This window comes from Nesoenas mayeri (assembly GCF_963082525.1).
Source record: "Nesoenas mayeri genome assembly, chromosome: 3".
Lineage (NCBI taxonomy): Eukaryota > Metazoa > Chordata > Aves > Columbiformes > Columbidae > Nesoenas > Nesoenas mayeri.
Window position 1 is genome coordinate 10,104,453 of NC_137544.1, and position 23,541 is coordinate 10,127,993.

At 35.1% G+C, this 23,541-nt stretch overlaps 1 protein-coding gene across 1 annotated transcript in view; it reads left to right on the forward strand.

Annotated features, from left to right (window-relative positions):
- Positions 1–1,821: 1,821 nt before the first annotated feature.
- The window catches only part of APOB (apolipoprotein B), a gene marked incomplete at both ends in the record, with an annotated part of 37,076 nt that continues 15,356 nt past the window's right edge, over positions 1,822–23,541 (forward strand). The window contains 24 exons of the mRNA XM_080341620.1: positions 1,822–1,879; positions 3,451–3,489; positions 6,139–6,254; positions 7,113–7,258; positions 8,313–8,466; positions 8,652–8,807; positions 9,805–9,929; positions 10,126–10,211; positions 10,969–11,188; positions 12,201–12,428; positions 12,617–12,734; positions 12,858–13,004; positions 14,061–14,272; positions 14,627–14,864; positions 15,404–15,580; positions 15,875–16,066; positions 16,865–17,032; positions 18,211–18,422; positions 19,182–19,364; positions 19,586–19,707; positions 20,325–20,535; positions 21,909–22,084; positions 22,219–22,406; positions 22,646–22,791. Of these exons, the coding sequence (XP_080197746.1) occupies positions 1,822–1,879; positions 3,451–3,489; positions 6,139–6,254; positions 7,113–7,258; positions 8,313–8,466; positions 8,652–8,807; positions 9,805–9,929; positions 10,126–10,211; positions 10,969–11,188; positions 12,201–12,428; positions 12,617–12,734; positions 12,858–13,004; positions 14,061–14,272; positions 14,627–14,864; positions 15,404–15,580; positions 15,875–16,066; positions 16,865–17,032; positions 18,211–18,422; positions 19,182–19,364; positions 19,586–19,707; positions 20,325–20,535; positions 21,909–22,084; positions 22,219–22,406; positions 22,646–22,791 (3,818 nt within the window). The remainder of the gene's footprint in view (positions 1,880–3,450; positions 3,490–6,138; positions 6,255–7,112; positions 7,259–8,312; positions 8,467–8,651; positions 8,808–9,804; positions 9,930–10,125; positions 10,212–10,968; positions 11,189–12,200; positions 12,429–12,616; positions 12,735–12,857; positions 13,005–14,060; positions 14,273–14,626; positions 14,865–15,403; positions 15,581–15,874; positions 16,067–16,864; positions 17,033–18,210; positions 18,423–19,181; positions 19,365–19,585; positions 19,708–20,324; positions 20,536–21,908; positions 22,085–22,218; positions 22,407–22,645; positions 22,792–23,541) is intronic.

Genomic DNA, 23,541 nt, shown 5'->3' on the forward strand with positions numbered 1-23,541 from the left:
GTCATAACTTCTGGAATCTGTTTATGTCCATGCAGCGTCATATTATATACAATCAATTAGCCTCAGCTTGACCCCAAATAACCACGTGAAGGCATAGGGAAATAACTCTTAATGCTGGGCACTCCAGAGCTCTATTTATCTGCAGTGCTGAAGTGAATAAATAAATAGATTTTAAGTAATAGTCAAAATCTCTTGATGTTTGAATTCAGAAAGGGATCAAATGCTTTGGGCAAAAATATTGTATTTTTGTACAGTCTCTTTGGCAGAACCATACTACAAAGTAAAATCATCGTTATGTATCACAACACATATTGAGGCAGCTGTAGACACCAAAGTAAACAAAAACCTATGTTGCTTTTTTGGAAGTAAAAAATAATAATCACCTATTGGTTGTTTTATTGATTTATTGATTGGTATAAGCCAAGGACAGAAACCAAAATGGAAAAACGTAAGAAATAATTTCTTTGTGATGCCTCCAACACTGATGAATCCAGGAAAGAAATTTCTGAAAGTTCCGTGAAATGGCATCTTGTTAATGTCGTTAGATGAAATCCTAATTGCAAGGATATGTCCCTTGTTGGAAAGTACTTCTCATTGTACATCAATGCTTTGCTTTTGCTTGAACTGATGTTAAGAGTTACATGATTGTAGTGCATTCTGGGAAATATAACCTAACTATGAAGTCCAAGAGAGAAAGGATATGAAGAAATAAGAGACTTTAAAGATAACTGGCGTGATGTATGGTAACATGGTAACATTTCAAAGGAAACAGAATTACCACTTAGCTAGCCAAAATTTGATTTTTTGATTCAATAAGCTAAGAGGAAATATTTTGATTTGGGAATGTCAAAACATTTCAATTTGATCAGATATGTGAAAATTAAATCTACTGAACAATATATTCTTAACTATTTCCATAGTCAATTTTTTTACTGCAATTAGCTTTGATAAATATGAGTAGAGAATTCAAATGACTAGACTTTCTCATGATATAAAATTATTTTTTTAGCAATATACATATTCATAAAAAGTTTTTTTGTTTGTATTTTATTAAGGTTTATCTTCTTCAGATAAATTTGATCATCTTATTTTCATTTTTTTTTCCACTATTAATAGCAAAAAAGAAATTGGATCTGAAAGTAAGGAAACAAAATAATTATGAAGAGCTTACTTTCAACATGAACATGACCTGATCAACCAGAATATTGCAAGTAAAATTCAAATCATTCTTACAAAGGTATGTGAAAAATTTGGGTACCACAAAGGAAAAAAATTACACTTTAATTCTCTTGCCTGTTAATGGAAGATGTCTAAACTGCACGGTACTTGTATTTTCTCAAGTACTCATACCCTTAAGTCTTTCAACATCTATACTGAAAGCATGCTGCAGTGATCATTTCTTCCATCTATAATATATGCATTGTAATCGTTCCTATGTAGATGTGAGAAATTTATTTGAATACATTGTTAGAGTCTGCAGCTGAGGAATTTTGCTTTTAAAGCTCTGATTTTAAAAAAAAAAAAGAACTGGAAGAGACTTATCTCCAGTATATACTCAGTCTTCTGCCTTCAGGGACCCAGAACAACCAGAGCAGAGCATTGTCTGGAGCGCAGTGAGGACCTGGGACTCTCACCTTTGGACCTTTGGCAATTTGCTCTGAGCTTTCTAAACCATGTGCCTCAGCTGCTTGCTGAAGACTATATAAATGGAAGTCCAAGTCAGAAGGCTCATTCTCCCTCTGAGGCGGTAAGGAAGAGGTGAAGAGGGGAGGGAAGGAAAAACAAGAAAAGAAAGAGCAGCAAGAGGGTTTGGGGCTCACCATGGGCCCTGTGCAGCTCTTGCTGCTCTTGCTGCTGCTCAGCAGTGGTGTTCTCACACGTAAGTACTGCCTTTTGTGTTAGCGGTTTTTGCTGATTTATAAACCCATTAAAAAAATGATGCAAAAATCAACAAGACAATGATTTGTAGAATCAGAGAGGGTAAGTGTGGCAAAGATGTAATCTCTTCCCTTTGTAGGAGTGTGCAATCACAGGAGAATCCCAACACAGAAAATGTCACAAACGTCACCTGGTGTCTTTTGATCAGATTTAATGCAGCTTATAGATATTATACAGACTTATTCCAGCTGTTGCTGATCTATTTTGAAGCAAATGTGAAGACAGAGGACAATAAAACAAAATGTATTTGGCATGCAATACTGATGTTTGAAATACGGTTTTGTTTTTAAAGGGACATGGTCATCAGTAGTAGTAGTAAAAGAAGTAGGCCAGTAGGGTTTTTTTTTTCTAAGATCAGAAAAGACAGCCTAGATCAATATGGTGCTGTGGATTGTGAGCTCTCCTTTCCTCCCAAGAAGTAGCTTTTTTGAATATGATACTGTAGTGTTACTTAAGACTTCAGGAACCTTAAGGAGGAAAGAGAGTCTGGGGCCAATTATACAGGTCTGGTTTAAACGCCAATCAAATTCATCATAAATACCCTATGGTTGAACTAATATCCTCTTGTTGACTGATGTTATACAATTTTAAAAGATGCACTTGTTTTTCATGAGTGTTAATAAAGTTAGAACAGTTACTATTGAAATAGTAATGGTAGTAGTACCGTTGCTATTGCTATTACACTCTAAATCTATTGAGTGGCCAAACTTAGAATTCTCGGAATGAAAACTTGGAAAGTGTGCAGAGAATACTGTGAAAAGTGCTGGCATTCATGTGTGATATCCCAAAGAATTACATAGTATCAGATGAATGCAGCAAATTTACTAGATTCTATTAATTTTATTTTATTTTAAATAGAGTCATATGGGACATACCTAAGACAGATTGGAGCAAATGGTTCTTCTTAACTTAAACAGACTTCCAGTCAGTTTTCTTTTCCTCCAAAGAATGAACTCTCAATATTCAGAAAATTTTTAACAACAGAGATTGTAGTATTTATCATCAAAGTTTTCCTTTTTAAAATGTACGAAAACCATAATACAGCCATTCATTCACTACGCAGTATCTTTATGTGCTCAAATAGACTAAAAATTTAAAGTAAACCATGTTGTATGTTGCATTTCATCTGTCTACCTCTACATTTTGTGCCCATCATTTATAAACCTTCTATTTCACATAACACAGGGCTTTTAAAATTACTTGTTGACCTAGAAGCTGTTCCTTCTCAATTTAGATCAAAATAATTTAATTCAGTGACTAAAAGATCTTAATCTGAGATCTTTATTCACAATATCAAGGTAAATACTGTAATTCTCTTTAGATTTGACTCTATATTGTCAATGTTAGTAGTAGCTTTGCTATTTACATCAGTGTACCAAAATACATTGACAGTTGGCATGAATTTGAAAGTTCTTACAATGAAAATGTAGTATTTCTATTTATATTGCAATAGCCTTTTTTATAGCTATAAAATGTTTTCCAGCTTTTAATTATTGTTTTTATTCTTTACAGAAGAAGAAACACCTGAAAGTGGAAATTCTGGATGTTCAAGTAACTAATTTCTTGCATCTACTTTTGTTATCTTATGCTGCTATATTAACTGAATACATCTTTCAAAGCTCGACTTTTCCTATTCCATAAATCTGTTACTCTGAAATAACTGAAACAAAAGTGATGGCAATATTCTAAAGTCTTTATTGCCATTTATTTTAGGTGTTTAATTATCCATAAAGCTTGGCTCAAAGAATTTCAAAAGTTTCCTAAGATCGGAGGAGCTGAGATTACATATCTGAACTTCTAAAAAGCTCCCATTAAGAAAATACTTTTGTTTGTTTTGTTGATCTCTTAATTGTCAGGTGCAAATTACGTAGTCTAGAAATTCCTGTTTATCAAATGTGAAGCTTTAGCAGTGAGGTTATTTACAATACATTTTACTATGGGCTGAATCTCACTTATTTACCCTTCACAGTGGCTGATAAACCCATAGAACTGCAGTTGGATATTTAACTAAATGCCAGTAGAATAAATCATCAACTTTGTCAGGAAGGGCAGCAATTTCTTTAAACAAGTCAAGACTCGGGAAATGATGACTTTCTGCCCTACCTTTGCAATGAACTCTGACTGTCCCTGACTGCTTGGTTAGATACATAATGTTCCACCATAGGGTCAAAGTACCAAAGGGGTTGTTTTGTTCTTTGTCCCTGTGGAACTTCAGGGTTTTTTTCTCTTCTTGGATGCTTTAGCACCATCTCCAGGCAACTGGGTTTATTTCAGCTGCCTGAATCAACTCAAAGACTTCTGGGCTTCATTGCCAATTTCTTGTGTATTTTTGATATAATAAATTTTGGGGTTGTATTTGCATTTCTAATCTTATCATTTCCCTACTCCTTTTTTATTTATCTCTATTTAAAACCAGGAAATGAAGCAATATTTAGTATTTTGACTATAGCATAGTAGATGCTGGTGTTGCAAAAATTTCTGAGAATGTACATTTAATCATTGTTATAGTCCAGGACAACCAAAAGTGACAGGGAAGGTGTTGAATTTTTTTGTAGCACTTAATTTTAAGGCTAATTATGTAACTTAATTCAGTTTTCAAATGTCTGTAAGATGCTGATTACTGTATGATAAATCATATTAATTAAAATAATTCTGTTTAGTGATTACATGAAAGTAATCAGACTTAAAACAACACTAAAGTATGTAAAGCTTATAAAAGTGATAGTCAAAGGAGAAAATATGAGATTTACAGTAATATTCTATCCTGCTCCCTAAGTATGCAATTCTGTGACACAAATGGCAAGGTATCATTGCCATTGGCCTCTGACCAATATTTTATAAAAGAGGAAGATTAAGGTACATTCATGGCAGATATAGGCAAGCAAAATCATACAGATTTGATGGTAGATGTGAGTTTACTCTGAGATGACTTTAACATTTTTCTTTCTATAAAAGTAGATCAGGGTTCTAATATACTCAGTCACAAATAACCACAGAGGAGCAATTTAGGAAATTGCTTTTCACTCAGCATCACAACAACGTCACAATCCCAGTGACGTGCTCAGTCCAAACAGAGGGAATAGCGCTTCTGGTTCAGACAGAACCTGCTCTAACACAGTCGCTTAAAATGCCCATTCATATGTTTAGCTCAAAATGATGCCTGTAGTTATAATGGGAGCAAATTGTAATTGAGGCCATTGTTTGGCCAGTATTATGCATTCCAGACACCAAAAGAAGATATTATATCCCTGTATTTGACACCAGGCCAAAATATTTTCTTATGTCTCAGTTGTCATGTTTACTTCTGCTTGTGGGGTTTAAAATTATGGATTAATTGCCTCTTAAAGCAACAGGAAGAGATTAAGCACAGGTGGAAAAAAAATCCCTTTGAGAAAGTCCATTAGGTTTTGGGGCTTCCTTTGATTAAAAGAGAAACACCTATGTGAATATGCTCTCCTGCCTTATTCTTACTCATAACTTAATGGTTTTGCTTTGTTCACAACGCTCTTCATATAACAAAAGTTTATCTCCACTAAAAAGAGTCTACTGTAGTAAAATTTGCTGATTTAATAAGTGAATTCGAGCAGATCATGTTTCAAGAGGAAGATAATCTCTAGATTCAGGTGAAATTGTATTGAGGAATGCTAGTTTTTGTGTTTTGTCTCTTTCTATGTTTATTTTCTTTTAGTATCAGTCATGTGACTTAGACAAATAAGTTCCTTGGATTTGAATTATGATGGAAAAATTGGAGTTGAATTGAATGCTTTCATCACCAATTTGAAAACTAACATTTGATAGGTTTAATTTAAAAGAAATAGGGTAATTTTTAAAACAGTTCCGCATCTTAAATTTTGTCCTCTTTTTATCATTAACTTTAAAGGGGCATGATTTGAAAGCCAGACACAGTCATATTGTCAGATCTCATCAAACAGCAGTGAACACAAAAACTTATGCTTCTCCCCACAAGTTTTCTCTGAGCTATAACTTATACTTTAGAGAGTGTCCGCTGACATGAAGGCACTACTTCTTTGTCTGCAAACCCTTCGATAGCAAATATAAAAGGAAATATTGGGAGGGTCCTCATGCTTCCTTTATATGTAGCATTCATTTTAATTACAGAACACTAAGTGTATACTATAAGGATCTACATAGGCACATCCTATCCAAATTATAAAAGTACTATTGTTTTCCTAATTGCAGAAGATGCAACGAGATTCAAACACCTCAGAAAATATGTGTACTCATATGAAGCAGAAACATCAAATGGGATCACAGGAACAGCAGATTCTCGAAGTGGTTCAAAGATCACTTGTAAGGTAGGGAAAAATGAGTAAACACAACCCCTTGGGATTGTATACTGAATAAGATGGGAGCTGGCAACTGGGGAGAATCCTTCAGTGGTTTTCCAGATAAAATCATTATTTTAAAAGGCAAATGTTCAGTGTCCTGAAGACTAAGCCCTTCCTGTCCTAGACCTGGACCTGGGCACCGAGATGTCAAAAATCCTTCCTAACACTGTGCCAGTGCATTTTGATCCTGATCTCACATGAGAGAGGGGAAAGCCCTGGTAGTTCGTTTTTCCTTGGCTCCAAGCTGACTCTATGAATGCCCACCATACAATTCTAGAGTTGAACTAAACCAGCACATTGATGCCATGAAGACCACTTCATAGCCTGTTGATGGTGACAGTCAAGCCATGATCAGGGCTGTAGGAGAAAAAGGTCCCATAGGCCATTAAACTATCCAATATCCCTCCATCTTGCACAAAGTTCTCCCATCATGACTTTTTTTCTGAAATACAGTAACTGTGGAATTTTTTTTTTAACTAGCACACACTTTTTATGACCAAGTATAGAAATTGATTAGTATAATGAATCAAGTTTTCATACTGTTCTAGTACTATAAATTTTCAGAACCTACACTGCTTGTTGACCATGTAGAACATGTACTATACTCCATGCCATGAGCCAAGCAAATAACTGCTTTCATATCTTCTCCCTCAAGCTACCTTAATGTATTTAGAGTACTTTGGAATCCTTCCCAACAACTGCTAGCAGAGAGATTCTGACACTTTATAAAACCCAAGGAACACCATGTTTTCAAAACTGTAACTGGATGATTCTGGAAACATGATCATGAAAAAAAGGGTAAATATATTGTATTTGTGTTTTCAGGTTGAACTGGAGGTACCACAGCTGTGCCACTTCATCCTGAGGACAACGCATTGCTCCCTGAGGGAGACATTTGGTGTTGACACTGAGGGAAGGGCCATGCTGAAAAAATCAAAGAACTCAGAGGACTTTGCAAATGCCATGTCCAAGTAAGCAATATCAATTATCAATAACCAATTCATCAATACTTGTAGGCTTGAGATTTAAAAAGCTGTAATGTTACAGTCCATCTTCACAAAGTTTTTTTCAAGCATAGAATACATTTCATGATGACATGGCAGATTTATAAGCTGGTTCCACAACAGAACTCTCCCTGATATAATTTAGAGCTAACTTGGCACATTTCTGAGTTTCTAGTAGGTGAGGACTTTTTCCATCCAGAATTTTGACCTGGAATGTCTTTGTCATTTCTATCATCTACATCAGGAATCTGTTGAGACGTCCCCAAAAGATTATTGCAAGTGTTATGTTCCTTCTTGTAAGCAAATTCTCAAATGACTGTCTGCAGCAAATTTAAGATAATTTTCCTTTGCTGACATGGTACGAAGACTGTGCAATAGAAGGGCATTTGAGACTGAAGTCCAGGTTTCCTATCATGATCTTTAATGACCTATGCAACTTATCTTCTCCTTACTTATCTTCTTTTGTAACTTATTGCTACTACTCCCTCCACCCAACTAAGTCTCCAGTGCTTGTCAGTGCATGTTTTACTCATGCACCTTCATGTTTGTTTCAATGCCTCAGTATCCACTCTACCTTGTTTCACAAGCCATAGATCTCAAAACAGCTTGAGACAGTGTTGAAATGTGTTTTTCGGAAAACAATCAAGGTTTTATTTGAAGATTTCAACTAGTAGGAAATCCTTCCCATCATTTTGTAGCTTATTGCAGTAGTTAATAATTACCCCATTCTAAAAATTTAGTTATCTCCTCTCTGAATTTGTGCAATTCCAACTTGCAGCCATTCCTCTTGATATTTACTTGTCCTTAGATGACGTAGTCTGGTGTTATCAGAATGTCCTTGGTTAGAATTTTGCTGCTTTAATAGTAATACTCTGTAAGAGTAACAAGAGAAACTACTAAATAATGATAGACCAAAATAAACATTATGCTTTAGCTATAGCCCAGCAGTTTATTGGTAACATATTTTTCAGTGGGTGGCTTTAACGTGATTTTATACTGATGTTCGGGTTTTTTTGGACAGACATGAGCTAAAATTCAGCATTCAGGATGAGACAAAAGTCAAACTGTATCCAGAGAAGGATGAACCTCTGAATGTACTGAATCTCAAGAGAGGGATCATTTCAGCTCTACTTGTGCCAACAGAAACAGTAGAAAATGTAAAAACAATTTCCATGGTAGGTATTTTGAAAAACATTCACCTTATTTCCTTAACAAATGGAAGAAATCTCACCTAGTAGAGTTAGTCCTGAATATAGTTTTCAAAAGATCTGGGAATTCAGATGAGAAAGGTTACCCTTCAGCTAGATCAGAAAACATCTGGCAGCATGAATAAAGACACTGACTTATTTCTTCTTTCCAGGATACTGTATATGGAAAGTGTGACAGTGAAGTTGAATTCAAATCTAGAAAAGGAAATGTTGCAGAAGATATTTCAATTAACAGGGACCTGAAAGCCTGTGACAACTTCAGTCCCATCAGAGATTATGTCAGCCCTATTGCCATTGTAAAGGGAATAGTAAGTATACCATTAAAAAGTCTACGATACATTCTTCACTACATCACTTAAAATGATAAACAACTACTAGAATAAGTAATTTTTTTATTTATGTTCTAAAAGCTTAAGGAGCTTTTCTGCACCCTTGTGTTAGATCAGATTGTGGCTTTGTAGACTGTCAATTGAGAAAAACATGCAGAGAAAGAGTTAATTACCTTCTTTCATGTTCTTCTCAATTTTTAAAGCAGAATTTTTCACAGATGGAGTTGGTACTATTGATTGCACAATAACCTATCAGATCATATCCTAATTTTTAATTTTGTGGGTCAAAATTTTCAGCATTCCCCTTTAATGTGCAACACCACCAAAACCCTGATGTGTATGTGATGTGCAGGAGGAGAGAATTCTAAATGCTCTAAAGTAAATGGTTTGACATGCAGTTCAGCCTACCTGTGAATCCACAGTGATCAAGTGCAGTTGCCTGCATGAAAATTGGTAGATTTTTCTAGTATCATGGCATCTGTAATTTTGTTTTCCTTAGGTGGTGGTGGGGGGGAAGTCAGGACTTCATATCATACTAAAAAAACCCACATAATTTCCGCCACTTTTACAGCTTATTGTAGAAATCTTTAAAATGTGTATAACAAGACTGAAACCGTAAAGAGCATTGACTGTTATAAGGGGCCTGAACTACTCCAAAAATTACAAACTGGTTTCTATGAAGGAGTCCTTTGTTGTAGGCAGCAGGGGATCAGTCATGAAGTAACTACTAAGCCAAACTCCTCAGTAAGGCCTGAGGGAAAATTTCAGTGGGATTTTTGCCTGTGAAGAGACTTAAGACTAAAGATTGATGCTGGCACGATTTTGTCTTTGTGCGAGAATGATTCCAGTTATGCACCTTTGTTTCCAATATGCTGTTAACTCTTAATATTATGGGAAAACTGTGGCAGCCCTTAAAACTATGTTTTTTTCTTATACTATTCAGTAAAATGACTGCCAAACCATTTATTTTAAACAGAACATCCCATTATCTACCCTTCTAAGAAGCACTCAATTCTGTCATTACAATATTGATGCAAAGAAAAGGCATATAAGAGATGCTGTCTGCAGTGAAAAACACCTGTTTCTGCCTGCCTCGTACAAGTAGGTTGTTCAATATTTGTCAATAGCCTTTTTTTATAGATATTCATTTTGAATGGTGATGTGTCACATTCTGTCATGACTTCATCCCCAAATATATTGTGGGGTTTTTTTTTTCTCAACGAGGCGGAAGGCATGTCCAGATGCCTCAAAGGTACTTTAACTCAACTAAAGCACTAAATTTCTCTTTGTTTGCCAGAAATCGCTATGGTGTGATGACAGAGGTCAACCAGACGCTGAAGCTTGAAGATACCCCGAAGATCAATAACAGAAATTTTGATGGAGGTATAGCTGCATTTCTCAATAATACAGATACAGAGACAATGTATAAATACAGGTCAAATACCGGGACAATTTTGATTTTTTAAAATGTGTATTCATTAATGATGCAGTTGATAGAATGAAAACAATTCATAAATTTCAAATGAAATTTGATCACTTTAGTCAGGAAAATGTTAGTGTATAAAATGGGAAGAAATTAAAATTCTGTACACTCTGTAATTTTAAATAATCTTTGTCTTTTAATTTTGAAATTATTCTTTATAATTAAACAGTTATAATTTCCTTGGAACATAGATTTAATCTTATTGCAAAGGAGTTTAATGATCCCTTTTTAGCTAACCATAATTTCTTATACAACTTCTAGCTTTATCTGCCAAGTGTAAACAGTCCATGATTACTATATGTTTGGTTCTGAAACACACTTCTTTGCGATGTGGTTGTTGTTCCTAGTCGTACCATATTTCTCCTAAGATATATTCATTAAAAGTTAAAGGAGCAAACTGTGCTAATATAAAAGGTGGTATGGAAGCCACAGAAATTTAAAATAATTTATGCTAACAGGTATTATTATTAATTTTATGGGAGAATGACATTTAATTTCCATTGTTTTATTTCTAAAAACTGTTCAGCTGTTAAACTACAACAATTTTCACATAAAACAATATACAGAGTTTATATTTATGTTGAATGTATGAAAGAAGGTAAAAATTAACATAACTCCTTCATAATAACATAAAAATGCATTTTCTTTAATTACTAGATGAACTAGAAGAGAAAGGACTTGCACTGGAAAGTGCAGATGCCAAATATCCAAAGCAGGGGGATGCTGTTCTGAAAATCCTTCAGGAACTGCAGAAACTTGCAGCCTCCCAGCAGAACCAGCAGAGAGCAAGACTCTTTTACAAATTTGTTTCCGGACTTAGAAGTTTACACAACAGCACTCTTGGCTCTCTTGTACCGAAGATGATGGAAACTTCAAGGTATGTTACAACAGTTCATTATGCAAAGACACATGTCAGTGCCACAGCCAGTTCTAAGGTCAATGATTTGCTGCAAGTGGTTTTAAATTTGAGGTTAAGTAGATGTAAAGACTGTCTTTCAGAAAGGTAAGTATCATCAGAATTATTGAGAGAAAGAAATAAAGAAGGGAGAGTAAAACCTGTGGATTTCACATTTTTCCATCAGAACTACTCAGTTGTTAACTGGAACGTGAACATTAAATATATGAGAACAACATAAGAATTGAAATAGATCTGAAAGTTCTAGCCTTTATGAAGAACTAATATTGTTTTGATCATTCTCCCAGCAAGTCTTCCAAACTTATTGGAGAAGCTGAGCTGAACTATGAATTAGAGTATAACACAGCACAGCAAAGAGTTTTTCTCCCCACCACCAGCCCAAGTGTGTTTGCCAGACAAAATCCTGTGGATATGTTATTATAGCCAAATATATTTCACACAGTTTTGCTCAAGGACAATGACTGTAAATCCAAACTCCCAAGTCTGACTTACAGCAAAGAACACAGTTTTGAAAGTGCGATTTCTGGAGACATGGAAGGGCACAATTCTTTGGTCTGACCCTGCCATCTACTCCATACCGTTACACTTCTGTCCCAGCTGGAGCTGAGTCAACTTACACATACTTTATGTCCTCAATCTGAAGTGAGACTATAGCCTCATTCTGGTTAAATATATTATAATACTTCCAAGTTGTGGGAAAGACTGTTGTGGAGAAAAATGATATGTCTGTGTGATTATAGTATATTAGTACTTTCTAGTGGTTCATAGCTAATCAAGTTATTAGTATAAATTGTAAAACTAAGAGGCCTATTTTTTGTAAATAATTGTGTGATTTGCTTCCAGGCATGCATAAGGATATATTGTTATTAAAACACCTTCATAAACCTGGCAAATATTTATTTCAAACATGTAACATGCAGTAATAACTGCAAACAGGAAATTAACTAATCAAAGTCTTCTCTTTTCCTTTCAGTTCCATCACAGTTCAGGCACTGACTCAGTGCGGGACTCCGGAGTGCTATGGTGCAGTCCTTCAAATACTGAGGACTGGAAATGTGAATCCTCTTGTGGTAGACCTGGTCACATATACCCTGGCACTATCGTCTTCTCCAACTCCAGAAACAATACGGGAAATTCTTAACATGGCCCAGTATCAGCCAAGTAGAGCTTCTTTTTATGGCTTGAGTCATTCTGTTGCTAAGTGAGTAATGGTAACATGTAATTGTACAAAAGTACCTCAAGAAAACATTATAATGCTTAGAGTAAACCCGAAGGGTGGTTGCTTTTTGAGGGTTTTTTGTTATTCTCATGAATTTGCTCTTTGGGATTAAAAAATAAATAGATATTTCCCATTTTCACCTTTTGCTTCTATTCTGCTTACTTCTTTAGGTTCTACAATGAGAAGAAGATTGTGACAGAGGAAATAACAGATGTTGCAGACTTCATGGTATCACTGCTCGGCACTGATTGTTCTGGGGAAGATGAGCTCACATACCTCACACTTCGGGTATATTTATTTACCTCTTTCCCTATGCAGGCTGTTATTCTAAATTGTGGCACATAAACTACTCTACTTTTCTTGGTGGAGAAAAAAATGTGTATCATCTTTCTGTGTTTTCATAAATGACAGGCTATTGGAAACATGGGTGCCATCATGGAGAAAGCTAAACCCAGCCTGAAATCTTTTCTTAAGACATGTATCAGAAATGAAGCTGCATCACTTTCAGTTCAGAAAGCAGCCATCCAGGCGTTCAGGAAAATGACTGTCACTGAAGAGGTAAATTGGATCACAAGAACCAGCATAAGCTGTCTTCAGTTCACCTTGACTGTTCACAGAAGTTCCTGAATATGTGAAAATATTGCCATTATTTCATAGTTTTGCTGTCTCCCTTTTAGCTCCTTCCAGCATTTCTAGAAATCCTTTTGTTAGTTCAGTTTCCATACACATGTCTGAGAAGTCCTGAAGACTTCTGACTTAGTGGGTGTTGCTCCTTTGAGATGCAGTTTCTTTGTACAGAAAGTCTCAGTTTAAATGGGAAGTTTGGATCTGTTCCTGTTAGAGTGTCTTAAATGGAGTTCTACTTATTTCAGAGTGGTTTTAACTAACAAATTACTCCAGATTTAAATGGATTTAACTGAGACAAAAATCAGTTCCCTATTTCATGTTGGCATTTTGTTGTCATTGTTTTTAATGGTACTGGCTAGATTTATGATTACATTACAATGACATTAAAGCGCATCTTACAGAATAGTTGTCATTATGCAGAGCACTTCAGCTTAGTATAATGAAATAATTTCAATATCAATGAGTTTCTCCTCTAAGAGACATGCTTTATTTTTCCAGACAAGGCTTAATGAGTCTGAAGGCCTGGAAACACCTGGAACTCACGTCCTCAGATTCAGTTTAATTTAAAGCATTTAATTTTTAAAAAATAATTATTTATTTTCAAACTATGTTTTTAATTTTCCTGCAGCAGAATATTTCAATCACCTAGTTTTCCTAAATCAAATGATTTTTTTTTTCAAAATTTGAGTTTTTGTCTGGAGACCAGAACACTTCTAATTCCCACCAATCAAAACTCAGTATTCTAAATTAAAAAGTAACCTGCCAGTTACAGGATAAGGAAAACAGTTTTAATAAAACCATAATCTCTATGACATTTTCTGTCAAGATAAACTTTATTGAACTAGCTTTAATGAAACATTTTAACAGTTATAGAAATAAGGTATAGGAATACATCCTAAAATTATTTCACCCTCTATATTCCCAAAAGAGTTTAACAATATCATCTACTAGTCTGCTAATCAGGGTGAACTTTCTCTATTTAAATAGGACCGTTCAGCACTTCTGAAAGCATTCCAGGAAGGGGATTCTCCTACAGATAAACGTCTAGCAGCCTATCTCATGCTGATGAAAGATCCTTCCGCAAGTGATCTCGCAAAGATTTTGAGAGTCCTCACAAAGGAGAAGAATGAGCAAGTGAAAAGCTTTGTTGCCTCACACACTGCCAACATCCTAGACTCTGAAGAAGTGGGCATTGAAGAGTGAGTAAAATTTAGTTATATACTGGTCTAGGAAGAAAAAAGTTCTAATCATAGTTGCAGTGGTAGTTATTGAGCAGTGCATTTTTTGCTTTTTTTGGTTTGGTTTTTTGCTTGTGTTTTCTTTTTTTTAACAAATACATCACCTGAGTAAATCTGTGGCTTTGTTAAAGCAGTGCCAGTTTAGTCTTTCCCTTAAGTATTATTTTTACTGTTAAGATGTGCAGAGACCTACCCATTTACAATCACCGTTGTTATATGAATGTCTGCAAGTGACACAAGAAATCCCTCATCTAAGACTAAATGAGTTTTTGGAATTTATACTAATCATATTTGCATTGCTGTCCTCTTTCCTAGTCTAAAAAAACGAGTTGAAGAAGCTCTGAAAGGAAACCAAATTCCAACAGCTGAAGACTTCAGAAAATTCTCACGAAATTATCAGATTTCCAAAAGAGTTTCTCTACCTGGACTTCATCCTGTCTCTGCCAAAGTAGAGGGAAATGTGGTGTTTGATCCAAACAGCTATGTTCCTAAAGAGACTATGCTAAAAACCACCCTGAATGCGTACGGACTTGGCCCAAGAGATATCTTTGAGGTAAAAAAGTTATAAAAAACTTTTGCTGGTATTCAGCTGTTTTTGTTCTCATTTCTGCTTTCTTATGACAACTTTCTCCTAACAATGTATTGTTTCTGTAAGCTTTGGGAGAAATCTAAAGATCATTATGCTTACAAGAGGACTTTCATTTGATCTCAATGGACTTCAGAGCAAGCCATCCGTTATGTGATGTCCCTTGCCACTGACTCAATGGACAACCCTGTTGGAGTTACTAAAGGCCTCAGCTAGGGTAAAATGAACCCATCTGTAACAAATTGACTTCATGCTAATAAATCATTACTGGCACCCTGAAGTAGGTTTTAAGTGAGATACAGCATGTGTGTAGGTTTTTTTGTGTGGATCTCACCACTGAGATAAAATAAATCATAAGACCTAGTATTTCTTATCTTCCCATAAGAATCAGAGACTTGTAAGATGCACTTGAATGCGTTGCTTGTTCCTCAGAAAGTCTGTTTGTTGTAAAGCTCCAAAGAAGTGGAGAAATTGTCTCAGTTCTTGCATTGTCCTGTTCGTTTCAGCTTGGCTTGGATGGAAAGGGGTTTGAACCAACACTGGAAGCTTTGTTTGGAGAGAATGGATTTTTCCCAGACACCGCAAGCAAGGCCATGTACTGGGTTAACGGCAGAGCGCCGGAGCAGGTTTCCAAGGCGCTTTTTGGCTATTTTGGTTACTCCCCAGATGGCAAACAGGATCAGGTATATCTAGAAAACATTCTCTGCACAGCACAGCATTCTTGTCTTTATACAATAGTTACAGCACTTCCCTCTTTTTTGTATATGATCCTTCTCCTCTTCTAGTAAGCTAAAATAGAAATCCTTAATGATATTTAACTTTTTTTTTCTTAATCATATTTGGGAGGAGCCTTTGGACATAAAACTGTAAGACGTGCATGTGCAGATTAGCAGACATTCACTAGATAACTGTTCTAGAGATATGATCTTAGAGATTTCTCACAAATCTGTTGTACTACTTTCTGACTGATTTTTCAGGATCTCATGAAAGGAATAATGCTTAACCTTGAAAAACTGGTAAAAGAATTGGGCAGCAAAGAAGCTCCTGAAGGAAGAGCATATCTGAGAATCTTGGGAGAAGAACTTGGGTATATGAAACTCAATGATTTCAAATTTCTTGGAAGCATGATTTTAAAGAGTGTTAAAACTCTTCAGACTGTTCCTGAAATGGTATGTTTCTGATGCACCAATGTGTATTATGAAATTGTTCTTGTTGTTTGTTTCTTCTACAAGATTTTTTTAAGATTTAGGTTGTGTTCATCTATTATGTAAAGAATGGATATTTGATACCAGCATGAAAATACAATTATTTAAAACAAAATATCCAAATTTAGTCCAAAGTACTCTGAGAAACCCACAAAGACTCCTCAATAACCAGGTGAAGTCCTCCTGGAAGATGGGTGAGAGAAAGGAAAAAGGGAAGGTTCAGATCTTATTGTATGACTGAGATATCCACTGGAACGATGCCTAAAATCTTGGTGTTGGTCATTATGTTATACTATTAAATTTCCAGTTATGAAAATGTATATTAAAATTAGGCTGTAATTTGTCATGTTAAGAGCAAATAGGATGTAGTACAGTTTTAGAATATGTGGTAAACCCCTTCTTTCACTGGAATAAAAAAAAATGCTTTGCCGTTGACTTTGGCAAAAACAGAGTGTTACATATAAACCAATTCACCTTTACATATAAACCAATTCACCTTTGTATGTGTATGTCAAGGTAAGTGATCTTTGTGTATCGAGGCAGGTGATAAAGTCTAGTATTTGTTTAAAGCTGAGATTTTGATAAACAGTCTTTAATAAATGTTTTGAAGCAAGGAATCCCTAGAAACTAGATTCTATACTTTATACTAAATTAATTTTTGGATTATACAGTTACAATCATTCCATGGTCAATTTTTAAAGTACAAAATGTACGTATTCCAAAGTAGATTTGTTGGAGTTCATGTCCTTGTTTTATTCACAGGTTGCACAAGCCATCTCCAAAGGTGTTGATAGGGATTTATTTGTCCACTATATGTTCATGGACAATGAGTTTGAGCTCCCAACTGGAGCAGGTTTGCAACTGAAGTTTGCTTTGTCTGGAATAGCAACGCCTGGGGCCAAAGTAGCTGTGAAGCTTCATCAAAAAAGCGTAAGTCTCAACAGATATCTATATTTTCTCTCCTCCTAATCTACAATCTCATTTAGGGATAAAACTGTAACACCAGAAGAATTTCAAAGACTACTCTTGAAATGAAAAGAACCACTTACTTATTAGAGGTCTCCAGTTAACTTGTGGATAACATTTACATTAAAGCAGTAATACATACAACGAATGATGTATGAGACATAATAAAATTTATGAATTAGAAGTATTTTAATCACCCTTTCAAAAATAATTATTTTAATCTCTATTTATTTTTCTCTCCCTGCTCTCAAATGAGAATAATACAAAAGTTACAGCATATCCATTTGCTGTTCAAACCAAACAGTTAATTAAAAAAAATTGATGTGGCCAATTGAAAATGAGAATTTTAATTTTTGGCTAAAAGAAATATTGAAAATTGTGTTAAATGAAACACTTTTTGATCTAAAAGGAAACATTTTAAAATCATAACAATTAAAGAGCATGTGACAAAACTAATTACCTGATGACAGTAAAAAAATAATTAAAAAAAAATATGTTTTTAACCATTTTATTAACTATTTTATTCTAATTTAGTCACTTCTCAATAGTTTCAGTTCACCTAAGCTTTAATTTTCTACCATACGCATGATTTAAGTAAAAGTAAAAAAAATGAGCCCTCTAATTTAGTACTGGTTGTCTCTTAGTTCCCTTTGGAATATTTTTGAGAATTTTGCATTCTGTCCCTTCTTTCTTTAATGGCCAAAACAAAAGCTTGGAAATAATCTGTTTTCTGTTTAGAAACATTAAAATCTTGGATCCATTTATTTTTTTGTTGAATAGTTTGCTCATTGTTTTTGAAAACTGCCTTTTTTTTTTTTCTTTTACAATGGAAAACTGGCTCTTGTCTTCAGATTTAAAAATACATGCAAATAGCTCCATGTACAAAATCTTCCTGAAGCATGAATATTTTTACATTAAGTAGGTATGGTTCCTTGGTGTTATCATCTTACTGTTGCTGTTACATTATAGTTACCGCTTATGTGGTCCCTCTGCTTATGTGATTTGGAAATCAAATTTTTGGAATAGCAAAAACAATTGTATAAAACTTACCTATAGGTTATCAGGAATATTACATTTGTTTCATAAAACCAGTAAGATATGCATTGGGCAAATAAATACACCATTTTATTTTTATAAACTAGATGCAAGCAGAACTCATTGCTAAACCTTCAGTGGCAATTGAGTTTGTAACACACCTGGGAATAAGCATGCCTGAATTTGCCAGAAGTGGCGTGGAGATGAATTCTAATGTATTCCATGAGTCTGGAATTGAAGCGCATGTTAGTATGAAAGCTGGACAGCTGAAACTCAGCATTCCTGCTCCAAAGACTCCAACAAAGCTTCTCAGTATCAGGTAATGAGAACTGACTTAGAACTTTGAAGTCTATGTTCTTTACTTCTCTTCTTGCTTTTTATTGTGATGGAATTGAGAGGCTAGAGGAGGCACGGAGAAATTTTCAGTTCAGAAAAATGCTAGACATCGTAAAACTATGATGTCTTCTGTTAGATAAGCAAATAGCCCAGATATGTGGTGACTGCAATCCATGGCTTATAGATTATTTAATTTATTGCTAATTTCTGAAATTTTCAACAAGACTCTTACCATTACTATTATTTTGTTTTCTTTCATGGAAAAAATATTTTAGTAGCAATGTCTATTTTTTGATTGAGTTTAAATGAACTACTTAACACTAATTTTAGAGAGGGTAAATGGCTCAGTACAGACAATTATAATTATCAGTAATAATACAGGGTGTTTCAAAAAGGTGGACCCAATTTCACTATGGTAACATGTTATAATTACACAAAAATTTACAAACAGTTTAATGAGTTACCAAGTTTTATAACCTTCTTATAAATGCTCTACATTCCCTGTGCCTGCTGTATGGACAACATCTAGATGATAGCTGAATTCGTCCCAAACGCCTCTCAAGTGGGTCTATCTTTTTGAAACACCCTGTACCTAACAATAGTAAACCACCATCATTTAGCCATCTAATGTTATTTCATTAAGCCCCTACCTTAACAAGTGATTTTTATTCAGAAAATAACCTTAATAACACAATGTCTGAAACATGTCCTGGTAATAAATGGCTCATTTTTGTTATTTCAGCAATACGCTACATTTGGTGTCTCCAGCCAAAACTGAAGAGATTCCATCTCTGACTGAGAACCAAGAAACCTGGACTTCTTGCAAGCCTTTCATTCCTGGTCTAAATTTCTGCACCAAGTTATTGTACTCTAATGCCAGTGCCATGGAGGCAGCTCCGTATTATCCCTTGACTGGAGAATCGAGGTAAGTCATATCAGCTTTAACTATGCTTTTCTGTTAACTAACTTTCCCTCCTAGGACGTGGTATCTACAGAACCTTCTCACACAAATCTTGCCTTTAAAAATCTTTAAAAACAGGCTAGCAGGAGGAGCTCAGAAAGAGAGCTGTTGTGAACTGTATGATTTATTTTGTTTGTAGTCATACACAAAATAGTTATTTGAAATACATTTGTTTACTCCTTTAGATATGAAGTTGAATTAGTGTCCACAGGTGAAGTGAAGGAATACTCTGCAAGTGCAAACTACGGCCTGCAGAGAGAAGGAAATGACCTGATAGACACGTTACAGTTTGCTCTACAGGCAGAAGGTAAGAGTCTGAAAAAAGCAGTATGGATTAGCTCAGTTTTGAACTGTGTCATTTAATGGAAAAAAGATTTATATGAATAAATCATAATAGAATTCTTTACAGTATAAAATAGGATGCAATTTTCAGATGAAAACAGGCCAATACTGTAACTGGCATTTCATTTCATGTGTGCAATCGCAGTGCAAGACTTTCACGATCAGAGACTGATTTCATATCCCCAAAATGCTTCCCCTTGATTTAAATAAAAGCGTGATGTTGGTGAATGGAAGCAAGGAAGAGAAGTTGGTGGCTTCTATACGAGCAAGAGAAAAATATAATTTCTGATCAGATCTGGAAGTAAAGTACACAAACTGAGAAGAACTGCATTAGCATCAAAGGGAGAACCTGTGAGATGGCAAGTTTACGTAACAAAACTAGTGACAAGATAAGTGGATTAGACTATGTTGTGTTTAGAAGATGAGGAGAAGATGACCCAGTTTTGATTCAGGCTCATCAAAAGTTATATTAGATCTTCAGGGTGATATAATTTCCAGTCGATCCTTTTTTTATTCTCCTTTTAAAAAATGTCCAAACAGATTCCATAGTTGCAAATAACCAAATTACATTATATTTTCCAGGTGTAAAGCAGCATGAGGCCACATTGACCTTGAGGTACAACAGAGACAGAAAGATTTTGACCAGTGATGTCCAGATTCCACGTGTTGATGTTGACTTTGGTACAAACTTCAGAATTACTGATGAATCCATTCCTGGGAAGAAAGCATATACCATTATCTTGGACTTTAACAACAAGAAGATTTCTGAAGTTACTCTTACTGGCCAGATAAGGTAACACAGAAAACCACTCAGACTTTTACATTTGAATAGCATATCTAAAGGCAGGATACTTTGGAAAATTTCATCCGATTTTTGAGAAATTACTTATATAGAGAGACACATACACTTGTCATTAAAACTCTCTTTAAAAACCCTTGAAGTATTTTATTTGTAATCCATCACGTATACATTAAATACATACATCTAATACACCAACTGATCTTTCCTACTACATGTATATATATATATATATATATATATATAATTTGTATTACAGTTTCTTTGAGCTAGTTCTCCCATGTTTGCACATGTACGACTACAAGAATGACATTGTACTAGTGTTATTGCAGGTGTGATAATCCAAGGATATAAACAAGGCAAGGTTTGTTCAGAGAGGTATTATCTTTTACTGGATATGTTTGGCTCTAAAAAAAGTTATTACATCTCCCCATGAAGAAGTCTAATGGCACTCAATAAGCAACAAAATCAAAAATAACTGAGAGCTTCCTGTAAAAATTCCCACGCTTCATGATGAGAATATTTCCGGGAACATCTACAGGGGAGCTAACAAAAATGTTCAGCCTGCCAGGGTTTCTAAAATTGTCTGCCTCACAAGCCCATAGTGAAATGAGCTGATCACATTCTTTAATAAACCTCAATCTTCCATGGAATTCTGTGATCTTGATGGTGCCCTGGGGAGTCTTTGTCTTTGCTGTTCATGCAGAATTGCCTCTGATATCAGTGGGAGCTTTGGACAGATGTCAGGGACCTCAATTCCCTTTCATTTGCACTAACATAATAGTAGAAGTTTGCTCAAGTCAACAAAGTTACAGAGATATAAAATAAATGTGAATAGAGGAAAATTAAGCCCAGTGGCATAATATATTTTGTCAAGTGTTTTGTTTCTGTGTGATTCATGGCCACAGTCTGTACCCTTAGCAGACAATTCAGCTTGAGTAAGAAGTTCAGAATTTGGTCCAGGTACAACTTTAGCAAGACAGGTACATATTTCCATCCATTTCAGTGTTATGAAATTAATACAGAATTATTATTGTGTGTATCTGCACAGCAGCATTATAATAATTTATCATAGATTTCCCGAAGTAACTAGCAGAAGCTGAAAACATTCATTGAATTGAAATAGAGTTTACAAGTTTGATTCAATCTATTTTTTGTAACACCTATTATTCTTTTACTATAGATTTAAATGCTCAAATTGCTCCTGAAACATAAGTGAAAAAGTAGAGAAAAATGGATTTTTAAATTATTTTTTTCTTTATTTAAAAAACCTAAACAAACAAACAAAAACTAAACCAAACCAAACCAAAAAACCCAAACAAACAAACAAACAAAAAACCCCACACATTTACTTTCTGCTTTTACAGATATGCTGGAATGGAAGAGGCAATGTTAGGAGGCACCATTTCTATCCCTCGCCTGCAAACCGAACTTAAAACTGAAGCATTGGTTCATTATTCACCAGCCAAAGGATATCTTCAGATGAGCTCAGCTGCAAAAATTCACGGAAACTCAGTTTCAGAAAGAGTTATTTTCAGATATGGTAAGGACGAAAATATGATCTACATGTACAACCTATACATTTAAACATCTTGTTACATTAGTTTACAGTATATCCTTAAATAGACTAAGAATATTACTAATCGTACCATTTTCTTTTAAATTTTTGATTTTCAGATTCTGAGAAAGTTGAGCTAGAGTGGAATTCAGGTGCCAGTGCTGCTGTGAAAAAAATGTCTTCTGGCTTCCCAGTTGACTTTTCAGACTACCCAAAAACTTTAGAGAAACATGCCAATGAACTGCTGGATCGGAAAGTGGCTCATACAGATATGACACTGCGACATATCGTGTCACAATTTATTGTGGTATGTTTCAACTTACGGTAGATATTACAGTTTGAACTCATAGCCCTGGTGAATTCTTGCCTCCCCCATGAAAGCCAAAATGGGAAATACGTGTAAAAGTACTCATCAGAATGAACAGGATGTATATTTCCAACTTTATCGTATTCCTTGGGCTCAGTATATGGATAGTTACAATGGCTTTCAGATGGGAAGTGCTGAAACTTGTTGTTTACTTTGAAAAACGTGTCTCCTCATTTCAGGCAACCAACACCTGGCTGCAAAAGGCATCAAAAGATGTTCCTTATGCCCAGATTCTGCAAGACAAACTAAGTGGACTTCAGGAACTAAACATTCAGAAAATTAGCCTGCCTGTTATCACCATTCCTGAAGAACTTTTCCTGAAAAGGTAAGGAGAGAAATGAGGATAGTCACACAGGAAACTGAAAATAGATATTTGTTCATATTGTTGTGTTATTTTAGTGTACTTTGTTTTATAAAACAACTGGAGTTGCTGTAAATATTAGCATAAAATTGGAATCATAACAAAGAATATTAAGACCAGAGAGATTAAACTATGTGGAGGAAATGATGCATGTCTTTAATACAGATTTGAGTTTATAGCATTCACACCTGCAGTATGTGAATACATCCTAAAGTATTGTGTTATATAGTAATGAAAACCAAACAAAAATACAGCATTCCACAATCCTTACTCTAAGCCACAGAAATCGTGAAGCCAGGCTTCCCATAAATTTGTGTCCTGCATCCCTACAGACCCCTTGTCTTTGGCCATAACCCTAATATTTTTACTTTTTCCTGTGCAGTCCTATTGGACAGTTTTTCCCATTCCCCAACACATACTGGTTGATCTCCACAAATATATTAATAGCACCCTGACTTCTTCCCAGGGTCTGACTTCATCTTCCACTTGCTCAGAGGCAACATGTGCCACTGTTGTACACATACGGACTCAATGCTTGCACTAGTTTGGGCCCATCTCCTCTACTTATAGAAAGTTTCACAGAACTTGAATGAATGCAATTACCCTTGAGGCTTTTACCCTTCTGTCACATTTGATCGAAATCATCCAATATGTTAAAAAATTCTAGAAGGTGGGTTTTGGCAAACAAAAGGAGAGACTGGAAGGCAGATAAAT